Source organism: Ammospiza caudacuta, chromosome 1 (genome assembly GCF_027887145.1).
Source record: "Ammospiza caudacuta isolate bAmmCau1 chromosome 1, bAmmCau1.pri, whole genome shotgun sequence".
Lineage (NCBI taxonomy): Eukaryota > Metazoa > Chordata > Aves > Passeriformes > Passerellidae > Ammospiza > Ammospiza caudacuta.
The window spans coordinates 62,055,972-62,080,482 of record NC_080593.1 but is presented as its reverse complement, the minus strand read 5'-3'; the positions used below and the strand labels follow the sequence as shown (position 1 = coordinate 62,080,482).

At 39.4% G+C, this 24,511-nt stretch overlaps 1 protein-coding gene across 2 annotated transcripts in view; it reads right to left on the bottom strand.

Annotated features, from left to right (window-relative positions):
* Positions 1 to 1,064: 1,064 nt before the first annotated feature.
* Positions 1,065 to 24,511, bottom strand: part of KIAA0319 (KIAA0319 ortholog) — a 44,466-nt gene continuing 21,019 nt past the window's right edge. For both annotated transcript variants that reach the window (XM_058803773.1, XM_058803765.1), the window contains 14 exons: positions 24,355 to 24,447; positions 23,603 to 23,735; positions 21,698 to 21,926; positions 19,235 to 19,358; positions 17,722 to 17,854; positions 16,665 to 16,813; positions 14,637 to 14,788; positions 13,435 to 13,573; positions 12,107 to 12,266; positions 10,657 to 10,799; positions 9,564 to 9,686; positions 8,507 to 8,597; positions 6,871 to 6,962; positions 1,065 to 6,016 (listed from right to left, as the gene is read on the bottom strand). In XM_058803773.1, coding sequence (XP_058659756.1) covers positions 5,838 to 6,016; positions 6,871 to 6,962; positions 8,507 to 8,597; positions 9,564 to 9,686; positions 10,657 to 10,799; positions 12,107 to 12,266; positions 13,435 to 13,573; positions 14,637 to 14,788; positions 16,665 to 16,813; positions 17,722 to 17,854; positions 19,235 to 19,358; positions 21,698 to 21,926; positions 23,603 to 23,735; positions 24,355 to 24,447 — 1,940 coding nt within the window. In that variant the 3' untranslated portion in view covers positions 1,065 to 5,837. The remainder of the gene's footprint in view (positions 6,017 to 6,870; positions 6,963 to 8,506; positions 8,598 to 9,563; positions 9,687 to 10,656; positions 10,800 to 12,106; positions 12,267 to 13,434; positions 13,574 to 14,636; positions 14,789 to 16,664; positions 16,814 to 17,721; positions 17,855 to 19,234; positions 19,359 to 21,697; positions 21,927 to 23,602; positions 23,736 to 24,354; positions 24,448 to 24,511) is intronic.

Genomic DNA, 24,511 nt, shown 5'->3' with positions numbered 1-24,511 from the left:
TAAAAAGCGCTCAGAAACTATGTTTACCTGTTCTACTACATATTAACAACTTAGCTATTTTAAAGATTTAAGTTTGGTGTTCAGAAGCTCTAAGTTACATTTTAGCACTTGTTTAAAGGGTTCCTAGGTCAAAATTTCCTGCTTAGGTCCTTCCAAGAAGAACCATGAGAAGCTGGTGGTTTGGTCAGTTCATCAGTGAGGGCCAAAGCAGCTTAGCACAAGTGGCTGAAGTTGTGTTGGAATCATGCCCATTATCTTCTGCTGCACGCCTTACTCACAGGGATGGGGGAAGGCTACTGCTATTACCAAACGTTCAGTGCAATAGCAAAGGGGCAGATTCCATCCTTCAACAAAGGACACATATCTCATCAGCTCATTTAGCTGCCAGGATTCCCTTGCAGTCCAGTGGCAATGTTTTGTGCCACCCAGACTGTGGCACTGTGTATCCAAACAGACTTCAAAAGTTGCTCTCATGCTGTGTGATTTTTCCTTACAGAAAGACACTTGTATCTCATAGCACCGTTTATTATCACCATTCAGCACAAACTTAATTCACAGTGATGGAAGGAGTTTTCTTTTCCAGTTCAGAAACAAGCAGCATAACCTACCCCTCTCTAACAGCATATTTGGGTTATATTGCACACCTGTATCTCTGATTACTGCTAAGCAGCTGACTCCAGTATGGAATCTGTTACAGAGTAAGCCACAGCACCTGTGAAACCAACACACTTGGCATGACAGCTGGTGATTACTTCCACACAGCCAGTTAAACCAAGTAAGGACAAGCACCACATGAAAATTTATTGTGAAGTGCAGTAAATTATTTTTTTCCTGCTCTCTGATCTACTGAATTATATCACCTCTCTAGTAAAAGATGCTTCTGCAAGTAGGGAGGGAAGGAATCAACTACTGCATTGCTTTTATGTTTGAGTATGGACAAACTGTGGAAGACAACATATGTCTATTAACCTGGCCTGACTGTGGGATCCAATACAGAATACCATGCCTAAAAAAGTACCTGACAAGTTTCTAAAAGGAAAGACAAAACTTTATTAATCGTTACATAAATGTAGTAATTTCAGCTCAGAAATGGTTCCAATTACAATACAATAGCATTTGCAATAAATAACATTTTCTAGAAACAGATTCCTAATATAAATTCTGTAATAGCTCACCCATCCACCCACAGGGAGAAGTGCTTTCATACAGAGACAAAATACAGATGTGCAGCTCATCTGCACCTGATTCATGGCCTGTACAAAAATCATTTGCCTTTGTTGCCTCCTTAAAATTTTAGTTCTAAATTTTATATTTCCCTCCTTTGCCTTGGGGAGTTAAGGTTATAAAAGGTACATGAAATGGGTTTTTCTTCACTGCAGAATTATAGGATTAGTATTCAAGTTAGGGATCCCTGATAAGCAATAATTGACATTAAGAAACTAATTCACCTGTATCCCATTTCCCTTCTCCTGGAGGAACGTTTTCCTCTCTCAAATCTCACCTAAATGTCAGAAGACTACACTTACTGTTCTTTTATTACCACCACCCTGAAGCTCCAACTGACTACTGCCCATTACTGGTATATAGGGAGCAAAATTAATTTCACTTGAGGTGAGCAGGAACAGGACAGGAATAAAAGCAGGAATAGAACATTTCCCTAGGAACTCAATTATTTCAAGAACATCAGAGTATCTGAGGAAAGTTTGCAACAGCACAGAGAACACATGCATGCGCTCACTGTCTCACTGTTAAGTTCCTTGCATGTGTGTGAACTTCCGATTGCCCAAAGGAGACAAAAGAAAGGAAAATTGACATTGTATAAGCAAACAGCTGACAGCACAAAATAGACACTTGAACAGCACTTTTATCTGATGCATCTGACAGAGGGAGAGTAAAATTGTTTACTAAAAGGACAGAGTTGATAATCTATTCTTACACACAAAACAAGAATAACCTTTTTCACCTATGTAAATAAACAATTGTCTGTAATTAGACATATTGCATTTCGCTTTGTTTTTTCTACTTAATATTGCAGGTTGAACCACAGGACAGAGAAATTGGATGTGGATCTCAACAGATTTGCCAAGGTAAACTTTCTTCCATACTGCAGTATGATTCTAGTTAGGAAAATAAAATCCACAAGACAATTACCTGTTCACAGCCATGGCAGTTTCATGCTGTGTATGTACTGCATGGAATACTACAATTGGATACTGAACCTGTTTAATACTTGGGAAGTTTTCTTCCAAAATGCAAACAAAGGCAGTCCTTTTACATAGCTGGAGAATCCCTTGTGCGTGTAAAATCAATATGCAAAAGAAAATCCAGTGCTTACACTTCAAGGCAATGAGGCACTGCCTGCCTTCAACAAGAGGCAGTATCTTAGCAGTGCCAAACTGAATTATTCTTTATTTTCAGTAGACTCTGAGCCACAAAAGACAAGCTCTATCTGGTCTCCTCTGCTTTTCAGTGCAGATGAGTCTTTGGGGAATTTTACAGATCAGCTGCCAGTACTCTTTCTGTATGTGAAGGAAAACAGTGTGCAGAAGTAAACATGAGGACTGAGAACCTGCTTGGAATCTATAATAACCTGAAACAAAGGGTTAGAATCCAAATTCTGCCATTGTGTTTGCATTACAGCCAGTTTTCTGACCCTTCATTCAAGGTATGAACTGACATTCTGCAAGAAAGCAGTAGTTCTAGAAGTAACAATTATACTGAATCAAGATACAATGCTTGCTTACATATTTAATATGTGCAAGTGCCACATATTAAAAGCAAGCCTGCTCTTATGGTAAGAGGAATAACTTCTTTCAAGCAGATGGAATAATCAAACTAGAATCAGAAGCAGCTGAAAAATGTAATCTATATTCAACTTTGAAAACACAGCTAAAATACTGTTAGCAACAAAGACGTTAAAGTACCATCAGAGAACTGAATTGGCCAAGCAACTTCCACTTGCTAGGGCCTTATACAATGAGAAACTGGTCTAAATATTTCTTATTTGTTAGAGTGAGAAACACTTAGCCAAATCATGCATATGTTCTCATGGCCCATGAACTTACCAGGGACCCAAAGGATCTGGGCCCACCAGTGTGCATCAGTGGGCAGGGGAATAGTCCTGGAGGAAATTCTGCAACATTAAGGAATGCAGGTTTATGATTCCTGGAGTTGTTTACTAGAGAAACAACTCTTCATTTTGGTGGGGTTTGTATGTTTGTTTGTTGGTTTTTTTAAGATATTTTAATACCTTCAAAGAAAAATATCCTAGGTTTCAGCAGTGGCTTTAAAAACATAAAATAAACCCAAAAGACGTAAGTCACTAATTTCACAAAACTGATAGATGCTGCAGACTGCACTGACATGTCCTAGAAGGTAAGCTAACAGATAAAGGCACACTGGAGACAGTATTTAGCAGAAGCATCAATGGCAGCACTGCACGTACAAACTTGAAATTATTTAGGCAACTTATTTCCTTGTTTAAAAACGCATGTTTTCAAGATAATAATTCCTGCTAGAACATTCTGTCTAGTTGTTCATAATGGATCGAGCCCAACATTTGGATTTCAAAGGACAGAAATAAATTACTGTTTTGAGCGGGCTTTAAGTTTTTTCAGGAATGCTTTAAAATTAACACTACTTTTATTATGTTAACACATCTGGAGCAGGAACTGAATGACATCAGAAGCTGACCTTGCTTTTGTTGACCAAGATACTTAAAAATATATATACACATACACACTCACACTCTCAAGAAGAGGGAGAGTGTGAGAAAGTAGATTTGTTTCAAGAAATAGCCTAAACCCCCATACACAGAGCTGAAACTTGGTTTCTGAATAAAGCAAATCATACCATTCCTACTGCAGTCCTTATGGAAAAAACATAGAGAACACCTGTATTAGCCCTTTTTAGCTCTTCACAGCCTCTCCCACCACAATGACTCCTGCCGCCACACAAAGATCTCCAGAAAAATGCAGGGCTGGACAGAGGGTAAATACTCCTCAGTGCTGAATTAGTAGCCTTAGGGATTGTTGCTGACTGCACTTGATAATCAAAAGTATGAAACAAGTGATGAGCATGCTATGTTGCTGCACCTTCTGACCACTGATTTCTTCCAGCCTAGACAGTTCTGAGTGTTGCCCAAGTCCATTAACAAGAGAAGCACAGAAGCCACAGCTACTCTGTGTCAGACTTCAAAGAAAGGATGGAGAAAGCCCCAAAATCCTCAACTACATTATTCTTCATGATGGAAATGGGCTATGTACCCTCCCTGACCCTTCTAACTGCTCCCCTTGATCTCTATACTGCTCCAGCCTCTGATAACAGGTTCTCTACCACTGGATTAAAAAAAATCCAAAACAACAAAACAAATCCCCAAAACATTAAAAAAAAAACCCTCTTCAAAAATGCTCTCAGAGGAATGCTTTCTCCATCAAAACACATCTTCCTCCATCGCAGCCCTAGACTTCAGTACATCAGTAGAGCACCCCCAGGAGAAGCTGATGTCATGGCTAAACAGTACCACTGATACAGATGCTCCCACAAGTGAGGCCTGTGTATAAAAGTCAGGTCTTTAGTTAGGGATTTCAAAAGCAGTACTGGGGACATGATTTCAAAGCCTAACAAGCAGACTGTGAAGAAATTACCCAGACTGTGAACAAGAATGTCACATCTGCAATACACCTACCCTTGCCAAAGACCAAAAAGGATCTCTTTAGGCCAATATATCCAGTCACTCAAGAGCAAGAGAGAAAAAAGTCAAACAATCTCATGTTCAAGCTAAAACATTGCTCAATACCAATTACCATGACAATGAAAATACAATGAACCTCCTGCTCCACACAGGGTATTTGCCACAAACATTTCACTGCAGGAGTGCCCAGCACATCCTTTAATTGGGCACTTGATGTTGACGGATGGAAACTCACCTCAGCTGAGCATTCTGTCTTAAAAGGTCCAGAGCTCCTCAAAGTGATCTACAAAGATTGTTTGGGATGCTCAAAATGCTTCTCAAGGTGCATCACACCAAGTCCTTCCTGCTACAGTTTCCTGGATGGACATGGCAGAGTTAAAGCAATTTGATCATTACAGAAGCAACCTAAGGCTGGATTTCCCTGCAGACATCACACCTCCTATGTGAATACAGGGAACATTGCATCCTACAGGACACATACAGGATGTACCATGTTACATTACAGCTGATCCAGTGCAACTGCTCCAGTTTTTAACTTTCTCTGAAAACAAGAATGTTTTCACCCAATGAACACCACCCTACCCAATGAGCACTATCATAGTAAAAGAAGTCCCAAAATACAGATGGATAAAGACAATGCACTAAAAATGCCCTTTTTGTTTCCATCCTAAACTAAAAATTAAGATGGAGCCTGTGTCCACATATTGCTCTCTATAATTGTAAGGAACTTCATCTATATTGGCTTTTGCTGTTGTAAATCACACCACTTCTCAAAGAGAGCATTAGGAGCACATATGAATCTGTATGCCGTTGTTAGTTACCATAGTTTGTAGCAGAACAGCCTGGGCTAGTTTTGTAGCAGTGATACAGAAAAAAAGGCCTTCTGAAGTTCAAACATTCAGCACAGAACATGCAAGAAATAAGATGTGCATTTTCTTGTTCCTATGATGGTAACAAGAGGAGTTAGCTGACCATCTAATCCTTTCTCCCTCCTTCTGCCTTCCCCTACCTGTGCTAAAAATTTACCCTTTAATCTGCAATTAGTTGATATTTTAGGAAGATTTTGGTTCTGGAAAAACAGAAGTGGGCCAACATGTTTCAGATGTGTCACACCAGTGTGTTCTGTGCTTTTACCCTCATGCAGTTATCTGTCTTTGGAGCTGTAGTTGAAGGAAACTCCATTTCTGACGGACCCATTTATAAGTGTTCTAGAATTCTCTCTTTCAATCTTTTCTCTGCTGAAGATAGTGTCCTGATCACTGTCAAACTCTGACTCAGAGACCATCAGACTGGAGTTGTGTTCTGTACTTCTGTGTTTTATGCCTGACAATAAAAAAGCAAAACAAACTCATTAGAAAGGCTTGGATTTTTAGTAGCATATTACCATGTTCTCGCCTGCTGTGATATGAAAGGTAAGTGAAAACATTCCCTGAAGTGCAATGTAACAGCACACACCAATACAAAAACTGACTTTAGAAGTATCATATACCATTTCAGATACTTTTATGACTTCATTGCAGGCCCATCAATTTACAACTCTGAAATGTGAATATAAGTATTTAAATTTAAATGTAGTTGAACAACTAGATTATCTTAGTACACAACCAATATATTATTAATATCTTGAATCTGGAATCAATCTGTCCACTCAATGACCTTATTAACATGAGTGGCAATGAAAGGTCAAGATTTCTACAAAAACATTATCTCTGTCTGTCTTGGACAGCAATTTCTCTGAATGATTTTGCTTCCTTGGATTCCAACATTTCCCTTGCTAAAAACGGAAAGTCAGGTAAATTAAAAGACATGTAAACAGCAGCTGAAATCTACTGATGTCCAACAGGGCACTGATGGGTCAGGAGGGAACTGCTGGGCAGCCACAAAACCAGCTCCAAATTAAAGCATGTGCTGAGGAGGAAGGCTTACATGGAGAAAATCTGTGGGGCAATTGAATTTTCTAAATTAAGATAAACTCTGAAGCTCAGAGCAGAAGTTGAGCCCAAGGCTTTATTAAAGGAATTAACTGATTCTCCCCCAGCCACTTCACTGTCTGCTTGTCTCTGCCATTCCCAAACTTGTAGGCCTGCTTCTGGGCTCCTCCTGCCTACAGGTATCAATATAGATACACTGGCTGCTCACCTGGTGGGTGAGCTCCTGGGCTGCCAAACAGCACTTACCATATTTGGGCCGTAGCTCCATCCTCTCCTGTTCATCTATGTTATCCAGGATGGTATATTTTGTTTTCTTTCTTATCTTTGTCCTCTTGCGGCTAAAAAGATAGTAACCAAAAAGACATTTAATTCTCATGTGCACACATAAATCTGCCCCCCACTTCCTTTTCATATACATACCCCAATATACAGATATATAACAAAAAATAAAATATTGTATTTTCTCACCTCCACTTAAAAATATTGCTAGTTTATCCCTGAGTAAGGCAGTTGTACAATATGGACAAGACAATATAGCTAATTTTCACTGATATAAAAAAGATGAAGAAAGCAAGGCAGATTGATTTGCTCTCCTAAGCCACAGTTTGTTCAATTTCAGCATAGCAACTACAAACATGGTAGATGAATATTCATGTGCCCCACAGTTCACAGTGGAGAAGCTACCTTACTGCTCAGCCAGCATTACAGCAACAGCCAGCCTTGGCCTCCCCTCCATGACCTTCTGTAGAATTCATCTGGCAACTCAAAGTTTTTAAAAACTCCAAATCTCCAGCCAAATCTTGAGTCTACACTGTCTTTTTCATGTGGTTTCCACAAGGCAAAGGGAATCTCTTGACATTCTGTCCCATGCTGTAATTCCCTACTCTTTTTCACATGGATCTGTATCAACCAGCCCTCACTCTCAGGCACAAGCCATATGAGGGCAAAGGACAGAAGCAGCTGAACTTAAAAAAAAAATCCCACAAATAATCATCCAATATGCACAAGCCTGTGAGGCTCCACCCCACACTGTGGGAGTGGAATGGGACACACTTCACTATTTAAAGTTTTCTATTTACAGCGCTGTTCCTTCAACCATAAAAAATAAAATTGGTATCAACTCCTACACATCCTTTACATACTGCAAAGACACCCTAGAAAAAGATGAAAACCCAGAAAGATTGTGATGGCATTTTATTTTTGCTAACACCTGAACAAGCTATCTATTTGCTGAGCTGTTTGAGCTGCAGCAAAAACACTTGCTCTAGTGACAGAACTTGCAGGGGCTTGTCACTTGAAAGAGAATTTCTTATCAGCTCACTAGGAAAGACTGGAGGGGAGGCAGGGAGGGAAACAACATTCAGTAGTATGAATGCTCCTGTGTAAAGAAAGATGAAGCAAGAAGTCTGCATGACTGAGATCACTAGAGTACTCCTTGCCTGTAAGCCACATGCAGCCTAGGCACCCACCCTTCTTGTCCAAAGCCTAAAACAGATTGGGAGCAGATCCTTTCCCATGGCCTGGAACATTCCTACATCAGTGACCTTCAGGGTGTGCCTTTTATTTTTTTAGCATGGAGTACCTGCAGGGCTCAGTAGGAGACTGAAGATCTGCAGTATACTCTCAGCATTTTAACATCAATTATCACTTAATATGAAGGATACTGCAACATCAACTTTTTGGTTTTCATAATGCAGAAGAGCAGAGACAAATGGATACTCCTTTTTTTCAAAAGAAGGATGTGTCTACAGAAACAGCTACAGGAAGCTCCTTACATGTCCAAAATGAGCTCAGTGGTTTAGTGCTATGGACTGGACTAAAATGTGGCAGTTGTGTGCAATTTTTTTGTGTACCCCATCAAAAAGAAACACAAATCATGTACCTTTTACAGCAGCAGATGCAGAACCAGGCAAGCCCTACCATGACCACAATGAAAATAAAAACAGATACAGTCACATAGAGTATACTCCACTCTGAAAAAAGAAACACAACAGTGCTTTGTAAGGTCATGTGAATAGAATAATTTCTAATACAACTCCATTAAAATAACCAATCCTGAGGAATGGGGAGTGACAAAAGGAATGTAGGAAAACAGCACCAACATATTCTTAGATGAATCCCTAAAAATCTTTAAGTTTTAAGATTAGAAGTGCACATTATATATACTATTAGATATCAGATACTCTAAAATCACTTTCACCACCTCAAGATATCTGAAGTCTGTGTGGGAACTGACAGTCCTGCAAAGGGTCATGGTTATCACCTCAGTTATCATTCCCTAACTAAAATAAAAAGAGGTGCTTTGGGTCTGGCACTTTAGTAGTGCTTCATAAGAGGAGCTGATTAGATGTAGATCCTTCTAGCTCCACATTTATATTTATAAATCCAGGTAAACAGGACAGGATATAGAGAGATGTGCAATTTGAACTCCAACATGTGTATACTCACAGTTGTCAGTGTTATCAGGTTCTAAAGGTCAGTATTGGTCAGTCTGGAAGACTGATGTCTTCTTTGCTTACATCAGATCATATTCTGGCACAGAAGCATCAATCACCCAGTCAGAGAAATTGAAATAATTGCCTCTTTTCCAGCTTTGCAACAGAGGTGCCCAAAAGCTTTGCAATGCCCATGTTATTCAACAAATCCTCCAACTGGCCCCAAATTGTTGCAAAATCTCCCTCTCATTACCAAGTTTTCACATTATTTATTCAAATAGTGATTCTCTTCAAAATGTAGGCTACTACTGTCAAGATATCATTTCAAGAAATTATTCAAATATTTTTTTATAGAAAGGTATTGTTAGGCTGGAAAACACAGACTCTTTTAGTCTCCCCTCACCATCTACCTCTTAAGTATTCCCCATTCCAAGAACAAATAATTAACAGTCTCACATGACAACAAGTTACTCTTGAAAGACATCCCACAACACCCAAACTCACCACAATTACTCTCTCCATCACTGAGATAACGATGAATCAAGTTTTCCATCCACAGCTGGTAGCAAATGCAGCGCTTTGTTATGGGGTCACAGTGCCCATGTCCAGAGCATTTCAAAAGACAGGCTAAGAACAGAACCAAACACAGGGTCTGTTGTGTAAATGGACAACTTTTCATACATCCTCTTAATGTTAGACTAGATTGGTGGTAAAGCATCTGGCTCATAACACTGTGATATGTTTTGAAACTCCCCTTCCTTTGGGGTTATGTGTCAAATAGATCTACAGAGTAGCAGACTGCTGGCTGTGTGAACAAAGAATGTGATCAGAGTATATTTATAACAGAACAACAACCTTTTCACCCAGTAAATAAAGCCAGAATTTACTGCACAGTCAGTGACTATTTTATCACCAGACCTTGCTTACTTTGTTTGTACTTGAATTGTTGTGTCCTGATTTTAAATTATGGAGAAGTTATGTCTGTAATACCTAAGGATCATAAAGGGTTGACATTACTAGTGTAGTTTAAAATAAGCTTAGAAGTTCAAGCATCTTTTGGGGCAAAATAAAGAGTTCATTATAGGAAACCCCAGTGGCCTGTGTATATTGCAAAGATTAGAAGACCAGGTGGTAACACAGCTATCATCCATTTTGCCTAATACAGGCAGACAAGAACAAGTTAGATTACAAGCCTGTTTACTGTAAAAGCCCTGAAGGAAGCATAGACATGAAACATATCTACTTTATGGCTATATTAAGTTTTGCACATCTTGTAAGAAAAGGTATCTTTATGCTCATATCCTCATTATCCTATACCTTTAAGGTATTTTTATCCTCATTCCACAGGCCTTCCTAATGCAGACCAGATTAAGATGTGCCTGCTGATACAGATGGCATCTTTTAAGAGTGACTGACACCAGTCTACCTACTACACATCATGAAGCATTTTAAGTATTTTCCTCAACATCATCTTTTGTAAAGCTACCAAGCCCAGACACCAGATGGCAGCCAGAAAGACTTCATGCAGTGTTTCCAGGTGCTGTGTTAGCCAAATGTCTGCAAAGTTCTGAGATGGGCAAGCACAACCAAAACATACCAGCCGTGTCCACTCGCAGGACTTTAAAAAGCAGGAAGTCAGCCTTCTGTTTCAAAAGCTGCACGTGCAGAGTCCGTGAGACATCTGACGCCTTGATCACCATGGAAGGATGCCCGTTCTGCACGTAGAACACAACTGCAGTGCTGCAGAAAGAACAGCTAAAGTCAGGACTGCTGTCACAGACCACTTTTGCCATGCATTTAGCAATAAAGTCGAAAGGCATATCGCATTTAGTCTTTTTTGCTTCTGAAAAACCAACATCACTACTGATAAAGATTAGGGAACTCTGTCTGTGGAGCCCTGAACTGATCTTCATTCTGAGCTGGGAACACCAGCAGTTCTTGGGATGCTCAGTTTCACAGATGATAGAGAACGATAACAGCAAATATAATTCCCTCCTTGGTCTTCCTGACCTTTAAGTATGTATACATTTGCTTTCTCCACTGTCATATAAAGCCTGTCACAAAACACTCTGAAGCAATTTCACTAAATTTAGGAAACTGAATTTAATAGGAGAAAAAGCTCAGAAGGAAGGGATCTAGAGAACTTAATGTGGAAGCCCTCCTGCCCTGTCATCCACAACTTGTAAGTTGGGTGGTGTTGATCTCACCCTGTATCAGACATTTCAGGGAACATTTTAATTTGAATGTGAACAATTTAATTTGAAAAGCTGTGATAAAAAATACCGTAGGTATAAATGGTAGACTTTCCACACTGTGTTTTAAAATTTTAAGAAGCTCCCCAAAAGCTAAACAAACATCAAAATGGGTTTTAAATTACTAAGTGGTTGACAACAAGCAATTTAAAGCTAACTCATGTAAATAGGTTCTACCAATCATGCTGACAAGTTTCTCAGGGTACACACAGCCATCTCTAGCATTCTACACCAACTGCAGGGACTATTTCTTCTTCACGGTGAAATACCACATTTAAGAGAATCCACTGTGGAGTTTTCTGTGCAAAAAATGGATTTTCACCACCAGTTACCTGGGAAAATGTTTATAAAATATTAAGAATATCAAAACCATGGAGAAGAAGTAGAAAAAAAAGGGGAAATAAAATAGGTTTGATTAAACAGAGCTGGAACATTACTTTGAAATACAATAAATGCTTCACTGTGAGAAAGTCTGTTTATCTCACTCCATCCAACATTTGGAAAAAACAGCAGCACTGTATGGAACAAAGACACTGAAATATGCATGCACTTTAAAGGAAAAAGAAAAAAATTGTACAGAAGAAATGGGATTTTTTTTAAAAACAAAACAGTCTACAGAGTTTACTTCATCAATTTTCTACCTTCTACCAAGAAATTCACCTTTTACAGTATATTCTGTTGAGAAGTATAGCATTTTTTGTCATCTAAGGAAAGATTATTTTGCAACTAATTATGAGCAGTGAGAGAGGCAAAGTAAATCACAAGTCTTTCTGGCACAACAGGACATCTTTGTACCTTATATCCGAGTAGGCTTGTATCTTCTGAACTTTGATATCTGAATCCAAAACATTCAGCAGCACAGCCAGCTGTCTCACCAGAGTGTCCTTCTGCTGCTCACTTAGTTGTCCCACTCCAACCTGCAGGATCAACTCCACCAGACCATTCCTTTTGGGATCTGACAGAAGAAGAATATGCTATTCCTTCAGAGCCTGGCAAGTATTTTAGTACCAACATGCAGTACTTGAAAGTATTTATTAGCACTATAGTTTTCTGCATAGGACCCTATCACTGATAAGCCAACTTTTTTGTGTTCTTAGAGAAGTACTCAGCTTATTTTTTCAAATTATCTATGAAACAAACCTGGTGGGTCCTAAAATAGTAACCCATCTTATCAATAGAAATAAAGTACTTCAGAGTGCACTTCCAGCATTTACACATTTCTGTGCAGAAGATCAACTTCTGCTCTCCTAAATGCTGCCTTCTTAAAGTCAGAGGTAAGCACTAGATGAGTTCAATTACCAAATTCCCTGCTAGTAATCTACTGCTGACAACTCAGGAAAAGGGAGCCAAAGATGGACTTGTATTGTAGCATGCAAGACAGTGAACAAGTCTAAATGAAGATGGTAAATTTGAGAAATATCAGGTATGTTTACCCTGCCTACCCTTACAAACTGAGTTTTCTGTTATATGGTGCTTGAACTTCTAGAGTGCCTTGCAAACAAAACAAACTTCACAGATATCTCATGAGAATCAGAATCCAATTACTATGACTACATTATCATTGCCCAGAAGCCAGATAAACAAGGTCTCTCTGACAGACCCAAGATTTCAGACTCTATTCCTGAGACTTCAACGTCCATCCTTTAGCTATTTCACCTGCAATTACAACCCCCTGAAATTATTTGAGGAATTTTTTGGTCTTTCAGGATGAAAGGAGAAAAATGAACAAAGCCACACTTTCAACCATCAAACAGCAGCATTTGTGCTTAAATTCAGTGGTCATCTCCCATCTCTTTCTATTGACCAATCGAATTAACAACCAGAAAAAGAAACAACCTATAATTAATGAGAAGCAACAAAATCCTAATGAAAATATTAACTAGTAAGTATAATTTTTATTTATTTATGGTCCTAACTGTGGCAACTGTAGCAGTTAAGAATCCTTATGTCACCTTTTAACACACTTGGGCCTAGTCACAGAAGAGTAAGAAGGCAGAAAGAGAGAGACCTGTTTGCTCTGTCTTTTAACTTGAGAGATTCTCATCAACATCTGAACAAATAAGTGAAGAGGAGAACAAAGATGTGGTATTCACAACATGTTGATGACCTTTTAATTGTCATACCAGGCTGCACTTCAACAGTTGCTGAATCAACATCTGAGTCTCCCTTAGCATCTGTCACCTTCAAGTGGAAAATATAGGTTCCTTCCACAAGATTAGTTAGCTGCAGTACTGCCTCATGGTCAGAGCCATGGATCACATCCTGCAAAAACAAGGTCCAGAATAGTTACACCCTCCGAGAAAGATTTCATTTGCAGTTTTCATTATCAAGTCAGCTATCTGGTATGATGCTGTGTGCTCTTGCTTTGACTTTTGGGACAAATGTGACCTACCCACAGTTTGTAGCAGAGTAATGAAATTTGGAAGCAACCAAATTTCATGGTCTGCACACTGTGGATATTTTCACTAAAAACACCCAAAGAGAGAACAGCTGACAATCTGAATAACTCATCTTCTTCAAAATCCAAGACAGTTACATTATTATTTCTCAATTTTAGTTGGGTATCCTTAGTTCTGCTTCCTTAACTCCTAATTTCTTCTCCTTGGAGTTCATGCATTTTCAACTATCAACTCTACCAGCTATATTTAAGCTAAACCTCTTCAATTCATACAGCCTCCTGTGAATTGCTTCTAGAAGTTTTTTTAATGGCTTTGCTTCTTCTCCTCTCCCAGTACTTGCTGATTTACTGATCTTGCTGATCTTCCCGAGACCAAAGAGCTGTCCAGAAAACTTTTTGCAAATAGGGAAAAAATTATCCCAGTTTTATTAGTTGACATTAACTGAAGTTTTTCCTCAGGTATTTCTGCTGTTTGCCCCACTCAGGGAGCAGAATCCCCTGCCATAATGCCCCAGGCTAATAGTCGGCCTGGGAAGGTGCCTATACATGTAATGCCAAACACTATTTTTACCTTAAACTTTACCTTGCATGCTACCAGGCAGGATTCCTCAAACTTTATTGGTACTTGCTCTCTCAGACCCTTCCTCCTTTGGAATATCTGGATTTCAGATTTTATTTTTCCCTCAAACACATTAGCTTCATACTATCACCAATTACTCTGCACTGCCGCAGTCCTTAATTACTATATTCTCTAGCTGTACTGAAAATATCACCAGTCTCTTGAACTACAGCATTACAGAGAGCAGGAGAGACAAACCAGAAACAGGCAGCACACCTGACAGCATCTTATGGGTCATACCTGCTCTCCCTGCTGCAGTTACGTGCACAACAAAAGCCAAATTACGTTAAAACCTTCAAGAAACTTACCCCAGCTGCTGGGCTTTGACCATCCCGAATCCACAAATATGACACAATGCCCTGGTCATCAGCAGACCCTGAGCCATCCAAGGTAACAGAGTTGTTTGGAAGCACTAGAACATGCTTCCCACCAGCATGTGCCCGGGGTGGACTGTTGTTTTCTAGCCATAAAAATAGTGGAGAAGGATTTGCTTTCAAAACATGTGACATGCCATTGCCAATACACCCACACTGCAATTCTTTACCTGCTGATTACAGACAATAACAACAGAACCTCGTATCAAAGCTACAGAGAAAGGATGAGTGGGCATACAAAATCTGGCTCTAAGCATATTGCACTTGAGCAGAAAGATCTTTTCCAAAAAGCATTGTGGGATATTTTATTTATAGTCTCACAATAACTTAGGCATCAGATCTTCTTGGTCAAGCAAAAAGACTTTCTGCCTACTTAGAAACACAGCACAGCGTGAGATCACAGCTGGGACTTTTTCATCTGGAAAATCACTTATTACCCAGTAAGACCTTGTATCTTCAAAATGCCTGTATGTAGGCAAAACGCAATCAGGAAATTTAAGAGTAAGTCTAATTCCCAAATGTTTTTTGCTCGCCACTACCAGTGAAACTAAGTCATGCATTGGACATATGGTGAAAAAAAGCCAAAGAAGGATGAACATGTTCTCTTTTCAGAAACTAGATGTCACTGATTTTTTTCAGAACACAACCAGTAAGCTAGGGCTCAAGGAAGCTGTGGGGCTGAGTGAAATACCTCACTGTACACAAATAGTTGGACATAAATAATTCAATCCTGGGCAGATCTCAAGGGCATTGTCTGTTAACAGCACAGGGCTGTGCCTCTTCCAAGTAAAATCAGTTGACTAAACTTGGTTATTGGAAAACTGTGTATTTTTAATATCAAACCCGCACCTGTAGGTAGAACTTAATGTGGCTACACTTCACAGTACAAACAAGACCATGGACACATTAGGGCAGAGCTCTTGCCACATACTTCTAACTAAACACTAACTGAAATTCTGAAACAGTTCAAGCAATGCTGCTCATGAGTAAAACAAAGTCCAGCTTCTTCTCCAAGATGCACATGGGTCACAGCAATGCCAATCCCAAGTATAAGTTGGGCAGAGACTGGATTGGGAGTAGTCAGCATAATGCCTCTAATCCTTGAAGAGAAGGACTTGGGGTGTTGACTGACAAGAAGCTCAGCATGACCCAGCAATGTGCACTTGCAGTCCAGAAAGCCAACTGCATCCTGGGCTTGCTGAAGTCAACACATCCCTGGAAGTGTCCAAGGCCAGACTGCATGGGGCTTTGAGCTACCTGGTCTAGTGGAAGGTGTCCCAACCTATGGCAGGAGGTTTGAAGGAAGATAATTTTCAAGGTCTCTCCAAACCCAAACCACTCTATCATACTGTGATTATCCTAAAGCCTCTTCTGCAGCATGCATGTTGGGAAAAAACCCCACAAAATAAATACCCCACACTAAAGCAACTGATTCTCTGTATAATTAAAAAAAAAACCTACCCCAACAAAAACAAACCCACCATAAGAACACACCACATCAAAAAATTAAAAAAAACCAAACCAAAACAAACAATCCAGGTCTTTTAATATTAAATTTTTAAGTGGAACTTGGTTCACTGAGATGTCACTTCTTGGATGTTACTTTAAAATTCACAGTAAAACTGCTTTTCTGCTCAAAGCTTAATTTCAAAGATAAAATAAAAACATATCTTCTTAATGATGTAGACATACAATTGTAAAAAATATTATTTTGGAGCATGTTTATTATAACTAATTTTGCATATACTGAACATCGAAACAGCTTGTAACAAAGGAAATTAATTCTTCAAAGGAAATTAATTAATACTACCTCACTACAAAAGAGCAGTTTTCTTAAACACATTTGAAATGTAACACCAAATATGTTACCCCTTTCTGTTCTGATTTCCTTCACATTCCACCAGCGACTGAATGAAGTGTCCAGTTGCCCACCATGCCCTAAGAGGCAGCAGCCAGGCTTACCTTCCTTCACAGTAATGGAGAGCACAGATGCACTGCTCAAGCCCTGCTGGTCTTTGACAGTCAGCCTGAAGTGATAGGTGCCAACCTGGAGGCCAGTCACAGTAGCTATTGCCTTGTCAGTGTTTTCCATCAGTACAGAGCTTGGCCCACTGAAACAAAACATCTCACAAAAATAATTGTGCCCAGCCACCCAAACTGTGACGTCAGCAGAATTGCTCAGGCTTTTGATTTTGTGTGTTATAGTTCTACTACTGCTGTAAGCACTGATGGCTAAAGAACTATTTGAGACATGAGTTTAAGTTAGAGAATTAATTAATACCTTTTCTCAAGACATTCAAAGCACCCAAGCATACATCCCCACCTATCAGAAGAGTAGAAAACACCCCCCAGAAGTTCAACCTCAACACAGGGTTCTATTCATCAGAGCATAAAAACAGAACTATAACTAATAACTATTTCATGCAAATGATATTGCTCTAAGAGCCCTCACAACCCTGCCAGTATAACTGTCTGCCAGCATAACTCTTCCTGTACCAGGTACAACAGCTGCAGGAGCTAAAATACCTGTCCCTTTTATTAAGGATCAGTTAGGTTTACACATAAACATAGAGTTATAGGCTTTTGTAAAATATTTTCCATTATCATTTAAGAGTGATTTAGTCACCCATTACTGGAAGTTCAAGGCAATATGACTGACACTTTATTTTCAATAAACAAGTGACTGAGAAACCCTAGTTCTGAGCACAAATGGAAAAACTTTGTATATTACAGGATGCAACCCAAACCTGCTACTTGCTTTTTAACAGGAGACACAGAAGTTCCTGTCATTTTCTCTTAATTTTATAAAAGTAGGCCTCAAAATGAAACATTGCAAAACATAGGCAGAGAGTTCAGCTTAAATTTGTTATTTCTTACACTATTACTTACCCAAGTGAGATTGTCCTGAAAACGATTTTCAAACATAATTCACGATTCATCATTCAACATGATTGGATAAGAGGCTCTAGACTCAACCATTTCCACTTTTTTACTAAGGATGAGTAAAATCTTTCGATACCTGATATTTTCCCAGTGATAGAAGACAATGCCTTGGTCATCTTGGCTTTTGCTTCCATCCAGTGTAGTACTTTCTACTGGGAAGGTCAACTCCTTGTCAGGGCCAGCCACTGCTACTGGAGGACTGTTATTTTCTGCAAAATTAGCATTTAGTGTATGACATTTTTGAGGTAGTCACTGGCAATGCTTGCCAATCAGATTTTACATAGGGTATTTCAATAAAAATTTGATATATTGGCTCAAAAGGTACAAACCACAAGTATGACATGCACAAGCCAGCAGGTGGGAGGTCTGCTCTGCAGCAAGTCAAGTCCCACAGCAAGCAGGATCCCAAATCCCACAGCAATTACTTCTCTTTTTCATATTCATATCTGAAGGCACAGTCACACTCCCAAAAATCTTGCTGCATGCTCAATGCATTATATAAAATGTCATAAAACATGAGGGGCATTCTCCTGGTTCTACCAGTCCACCCCTTTCAAAACCTCCCACACAAATTTGATTCTTTGCCCTCAGAGAAGATACTGACCCCTTCTCTCTGCTGCTCAAGGCCACTAAGTTAATGCCAATTGAGAGGCTTTGAGAATTTAGCAAAGAAACATAACCTGCTACTCTGTTTTCAGCCTCTGCTTTTGTGACATGGTAAAACTGGCAACAATACAATTTTCCTGCATATTCATTTACCCTTGAGCCTGACTTCAGCAATAGCATCTTTCTAATTCCACATTATGACGGGTTCTAAAAGGCACCACCACACACCACACTTCCAATTCATGTTCTTGTTTCTGCAGTGAATGACTGCTGTAAAGTTGCCCCAGAAGGAATAATCTACAAAGGAGGTATATTAAGCAGTAACAGGAAGATAAAACATTTCCCCATGGTGGAATGTCAGACCTGCACAGGGGCAGAAAAGGCTACTGTGGATGTAAAAGGCAAACATACTGTGAAAAAATAAGGAATTAAAAAGATCACATGAGGCCCAGATCATTTTGGCTTATTCATCATTTGGCTCCCAAACCTAAATAAACATGTGAAAGATGCAGCTTTCAAAAAGTCCTTGGTCGACACTTCTTCCTTGGCAATTTGTTTAAGTGAATTCAAATCACACAAGGACTCTTGCAGGAGAATTGCAAAACAATAAGAAAACTGAACAAAGCGCTGATTGATACTCTGAGCAGCTTTCAAAACACACTCTGTAGGACATTAAACTCAAGAGCTACAATTTGGGTTTTACAAGCAGATTCAAACAGACCTCTGTTGCCTTACATAACCAGGCTGGTGTGTGCCCTCAGGATCACCACCTGGATTTTGTTTGATTTTGTTTGATTCTACATTTGATTCTACACTTAACGGCCTGCTTTGACAGAAAATGGAGGTGGACAAGTCCTTGTTGCAGGGGTACCAGGCACTGGGGCTGCCATATCAGTGGAACAATGTGAGGAGAGGAGGTGTTGGAGCCAAGGCAGCAGGCTGGGCCAGCCCTTAGGCAGCCAGCCATGCCTGCACTGACTTACCAGGCTGCACGATCAGCGTCACCTCGGCCGTGGAGCGCTGGTGTGCAGAGTCTGTCACAGTCAGCTGGAAGGTGTAATCTCCCTCCTGCATTGCAGAGAGCTGCAGGTACGGCGTCCGCACTCCCTTCGCAGCACCGGCAAGGACAGGGCACAAGATTAAACAGAAATGGGTTGTGGGTAATGAAAGGTCTTACAGAGAAATGTAAGGAGAAAGAAATGCTTAAAGTCATAAATACAGTGTTTGAGCAAGGAGTTATGCACCTTGCAGATAAAGAGGAGGCTTAAAATTTGGGACATAGACAGAAGTAATGTGTTCACTATTCAAACTCTTCCTACCAACCCAGAGAAATATCTATAGGCAATAAATCCTATTTTCTTCTGTTGGTATAACCACTGCATAGATCACATCTCCACAATAATAACTGTGAAACACATGGAACACTACCCACTCTCAATTAGGAAATTAGGCACTGGTGAAAATTCCTACAGTTTATTCCATTTCCTTAGGGATATTTTAAAAACAAACATAATGACATCCCTTGGTACTTATAAAAACTGTTAAATGCAAAACCAAGCTTGACTTGAATCCAGAATAATAGGGTTATGGAAAAAAACCCCCATATTAAACAAGACAACTCTGTTCTGAGTTTACTCTTCTAGCAGCATTTGCTGATACCTACAGAAGTCATAAAATGACTGGGCCCAGCTATAGGTCCTTTTGCTAATAAAAGGAACATTTGCGGCATCTCTCATATGAGGAATACCAAAGCATAATGCAAATAGATTTGGCTTTCTTTTTTTCTTTTGGATAAAGATGACAATAAGAACAGAGACTTGATAAACAATTACTAACCAGCAGAGGTACTTGCTACATTGCACTCTAACAGTGGATACCATTTAAAACACCACAGACCAGCATCCTCTGGCGTGGTTGAAAGAAGGGCCATGAAGATGGGTCAGAGGGCTGGAGCTGCTCTCCAAAAAAAGGCTGAGAAAGTTGGGGTTGTTCAGTCTGGAGAAACGAAGGCTCTGGAGAGACCTCACTACAGTCTTCCAGTACCTAAAGAGGGCTTATAAAAGGAGGGAGAGGGACTTTTTATATGGGCAGATGGTGACAAGACAAGAGGGAATAGCTTCAAAGTAAAAGAGGGCAGGCTTAGATTAGATATTAGAAGAAATTATTTACTCAGAAGATGGTGAAGCACCAGCACAGGTTGCCCAGAGAAGCTGTGGATACTCCATCACTGGAACTGTTTAAGGCCAAACTGGATGGGACCCTGAACAATCTTGTCTAGTGAGTGACATTCCTGGCCATGGCAAGGTGTTGGAACAAGGTGATCTTCAATGTCCCTTCCAACCCAAACCATTCTATGATTCTGTAATCCTCAGCTTCAGGCACATGACAAAGATTACTAGTCTGTTGAAAAGAAACTGTAACATGTACTTGCATTTCCACATTAAATACCCACTGAATCCATTGGATCATTTGAGCAGTCATTCACTTCCTTCAGAAAGACTGCTCTACGATTGAACAGCTCTCAAAAACTACAAGTTCAGTTTGCTTGGGTGCTTTTGGAAAGTTTTTGTTCTGGTGAACGATCAGAAAAAGTCATCATGCTGTAAGTCCTTCCATAATTTTTAATTTCCTCTACACTGTAGTCTTGCATTAATAATATTACTTCTTTCCTGAATAGATCTACAGTGATCTCTTTTAAGTTCTGAAGGTCTAAAGCATTTGCCAACATGTCAGAAATCAAGTCTCATAAAAAATGGCTCCTGAGTTTCAGCTGGATTCATTACATTAATTATCTCAACCGCCTACAGAGCTGTAAGAATCTCCAATTTACCAAATGCAAGTCCAATGAAAATATTTATTAACTTCTCAGATTAAAAAAAAAAACAAAACCAAAACAACAACAATAGAAACAGTCATGAAAATACGAGAATAAATTCTGTCAGGCTTCACTGGAAACCCATGTTTTAGTGAGGATAAAAATCCACCACAGAGCGTGGCTGCATAAACACTGCCAAAAGGTCTTGTCATCTTTCACTCAGAAAATGAAGTTTCTATTTGAGTTCTACTCTCTCCAGGAGAGAGTGTTACAAGAAAACTGTGACGATCCCCACATTCTCCTACAACCAGTTTTCAGCCTGCCCAGAGGCTCAAAAGATGGGAGTCTGTGAAACAGCTTCTAGGGTTCAAGGACAGACAATGTGATCGCTAAGTCTTTACAAACCACCAGAGAACAAGCAGGTTTGTTTGGCCCCAAATAATTAAAAAAAAAAAAGTAGTTAAAAGTAGTATCTAAAATAAGAACTGAATACATGTGAGAGAAAAACAAAAAAATAACATAACTCTAGGTATTTCAGTGCTCCTGACCAGTTACTTAGATATGTGTTTGCCCATGTTAGAGGCAAAGATAAAAGAGCTTTTCAATCCTATGAAAGGAGAAATACACATACCTGCATTGCTACAACCTTGCCTTTGCTTTTGGGACTAAGTGACCACTCATAGCTGACAATTTCATGGTCATCACTGCTCTGGTTTCCATTCAGTGTGATGAAGTTCTGGGGCAAAGTGACAGCCTGATTCGGTCCTGCGTTAGCAATAGGTGGGTAATCCACTGGCTTGTTGACAGTCAGAGATGCAATGGTGGAGTTGGCTGCTCCATCCGAATCAATCACTGTGAGTCTACAACAGGAAAAACAGAATCTGCTAAGATGAACTTCTGCCAAATGGAAGTATTAATCTTTTTCTGGCACTTTTTCAAACACCACCTAAACAAAAACCACTGATTATATTATATGAACTTCTGCTTCAGACACACATACCCCTCAGCTAAGGGAAGAAAGAAATTCAGAAAACTTTACAAAGCCAAATTTCAACCTTTCACAAAAAAAAAAAAAAAATCCAAAAAACAAAACTAGATATTCTGAATCCCTATACCTGCTGTCAATAGCAACTTCACCATTCAGTACAAAATCTTTTAGAAATGTACTCAGTAAAAAACAAGGATTTTATTCATCACCTATAGTGAAACAGTACAGAGAAACATCTAAAACTACTCTGGATGTTCAGAAGCTCTGCTTATAGAACAGTAGCAGATCCTCACTTCTTATTTTTTGTGGCACATCATTACTAATTTTAATTAATATCAATGTCAAGTTACAAAACTAAAAATGTGCAGGGTTTTAAAAACCTCAGACATTACTGCCTCTCAGAAGCACAAAGTAATCCTAAAATGAGACTACTGCAGGCACTCCAAAGGTGACCAATTAATCTGTAATCTACCTCTGTTATGAAAATTGCATACAGCTGACCACATGGAAGGGAACCTGAGCAGATCAAAACTAGTGCTCATTATCTCAAACAGTAGGGAACCCATACATTTTGCAATGAGTGCACATCCATGTGTATCAAGGGCACTGGACATTTTTGTTCACATTAGTCAGCCTCCCTGAAAGTTGCAGAGATGCAACAACTGACTTCTGAATTCCCTATGGTTTGGAACACACTTAGAAGCATTGCTTGTAAGCCAGACTCTGCCCATTCAACACGGAAAAAAATTAACACTCATTTCTGCTACTGTCCGATATGGAACAATTCCAGTAAAAAATACAGAATTAAGAAGCAGAAGCTGTAAAACTTTGGGTGGAACTTATGTGAAGCACCACAGTTAATGTATATGTAAGCCAATCTGCTGATTGTAGATAATATATTGACTGTCAGGCAACCCACTGACAGCCAAAGAACCCAAGATGGGTCAGTGGGAAGTCTGCCTCGGTAGAGACTGAGCTTTAAGTTAAACAGTTCAGAAAAAGGACTGATTTTTACTAAAGCACCTTGAACCACAAACATTCCTTCCACTATCTGGGCAGCCCCCAGCTTCAACAATCCATAAATGGAGGAAACCATTAGCAAGGTAAATGCTTTTATAAAGAACATAAAGAACAGAATGACTCTTAGTAAAATCAGCGCACAACAATGTCTTGTGAGGACCAGTCTGCCAATATTATTCTGTCTGCCACCACCCTTCAGAGGATGACTTTCACAGCCTGACTCAGTTTCATTCAGGGCACTAGCCAGCTTCTAGGCTAGGGAAACAATTAGTCTGTCACAGTTGTTACTGCTGAAAGTGGGGACATTAATTTATGATACTTTCCTTTATGTAATTTTGAGTTATAAAGGATCACTGCAAGCATTTTTTGATAAAACCACTCCATATGTTTCTCCACTGAGAAAAATGAAGAGTAACAGCATGCAGAAGAAAAATTCTTTTGTTAGAGGAGATACAGATGAGCACAGAAAAAAATGAAAATTTAGCTGATATCACAGATAGGCCTCCAAGAAAATAATCATGCAGGTACCTGAAGGTGTAGTTTCCAGGAACAAGGTTAGACAAGTGCAAGACAGGTGTGTCAGCAGATGCCTTCTGCTCTCTCAGGGGACCTTTAATTTCCTCCCAGTGGTAACTCACTATCTTCACATCATCTATGCTTTCTACATTCATTAAAGAAAAACACATCAGTTTCTTGTAGCAATTGCTGGAATGAATATTTAAGTAATGCATTTGTTCATCCCTAACTGGTTTTCTACAATTGTCTCTACAAGTATAATTGAACAAGCTTCATTAACCACAGAGTCATACCAAGTTACCTTTGGTACAATTTATCTACACAATTCTTCACACGCATGAATTTAAAAAAAAAATAAATCAGCCTCATATTCTACACCTTCTGACTTGTCTGCACTCATTAATTATGAATATAGTTACAACATCTCATCACACCCTATCTGACAGCTCTCTGCTATGGCCCCAGCTGTACTGGCACAGAGATTTTCTGGGCAGGACAGGAAGAAGCTGTAAGAGTAGCTGCTGTCTGGATGCAGCAGTCTCTGACACACTGCATCTCAATCTCCACGTGCAAGGTTGTGTTTTATAATTTTTTAATTTATTAAAATAATTTATAACTGGACACATATTCCCAAAATAAATAATTATGCAGGGAACTTCTGAGAAGAGTGAGAATAAGAAATTTCACTTGAAATTGACAAACAATAATGTTTTAACTGTATATTAAAAATGTAGGATATAAGCACAGGATGGTCCAGTACATACGACTGCCATCGATGAAGGTAGAAGTTGTAGGCAAGGAAACTTCTTGCACTTTGGGTGAAGCAACAGCAACAGGTGGCTGATTAATTCTGACTGCTGTGAGAAAGATAGGGGAGGAAGAATAAAAGGGGGAGAAAAAAAATATTAGTGAAAGCCCAGG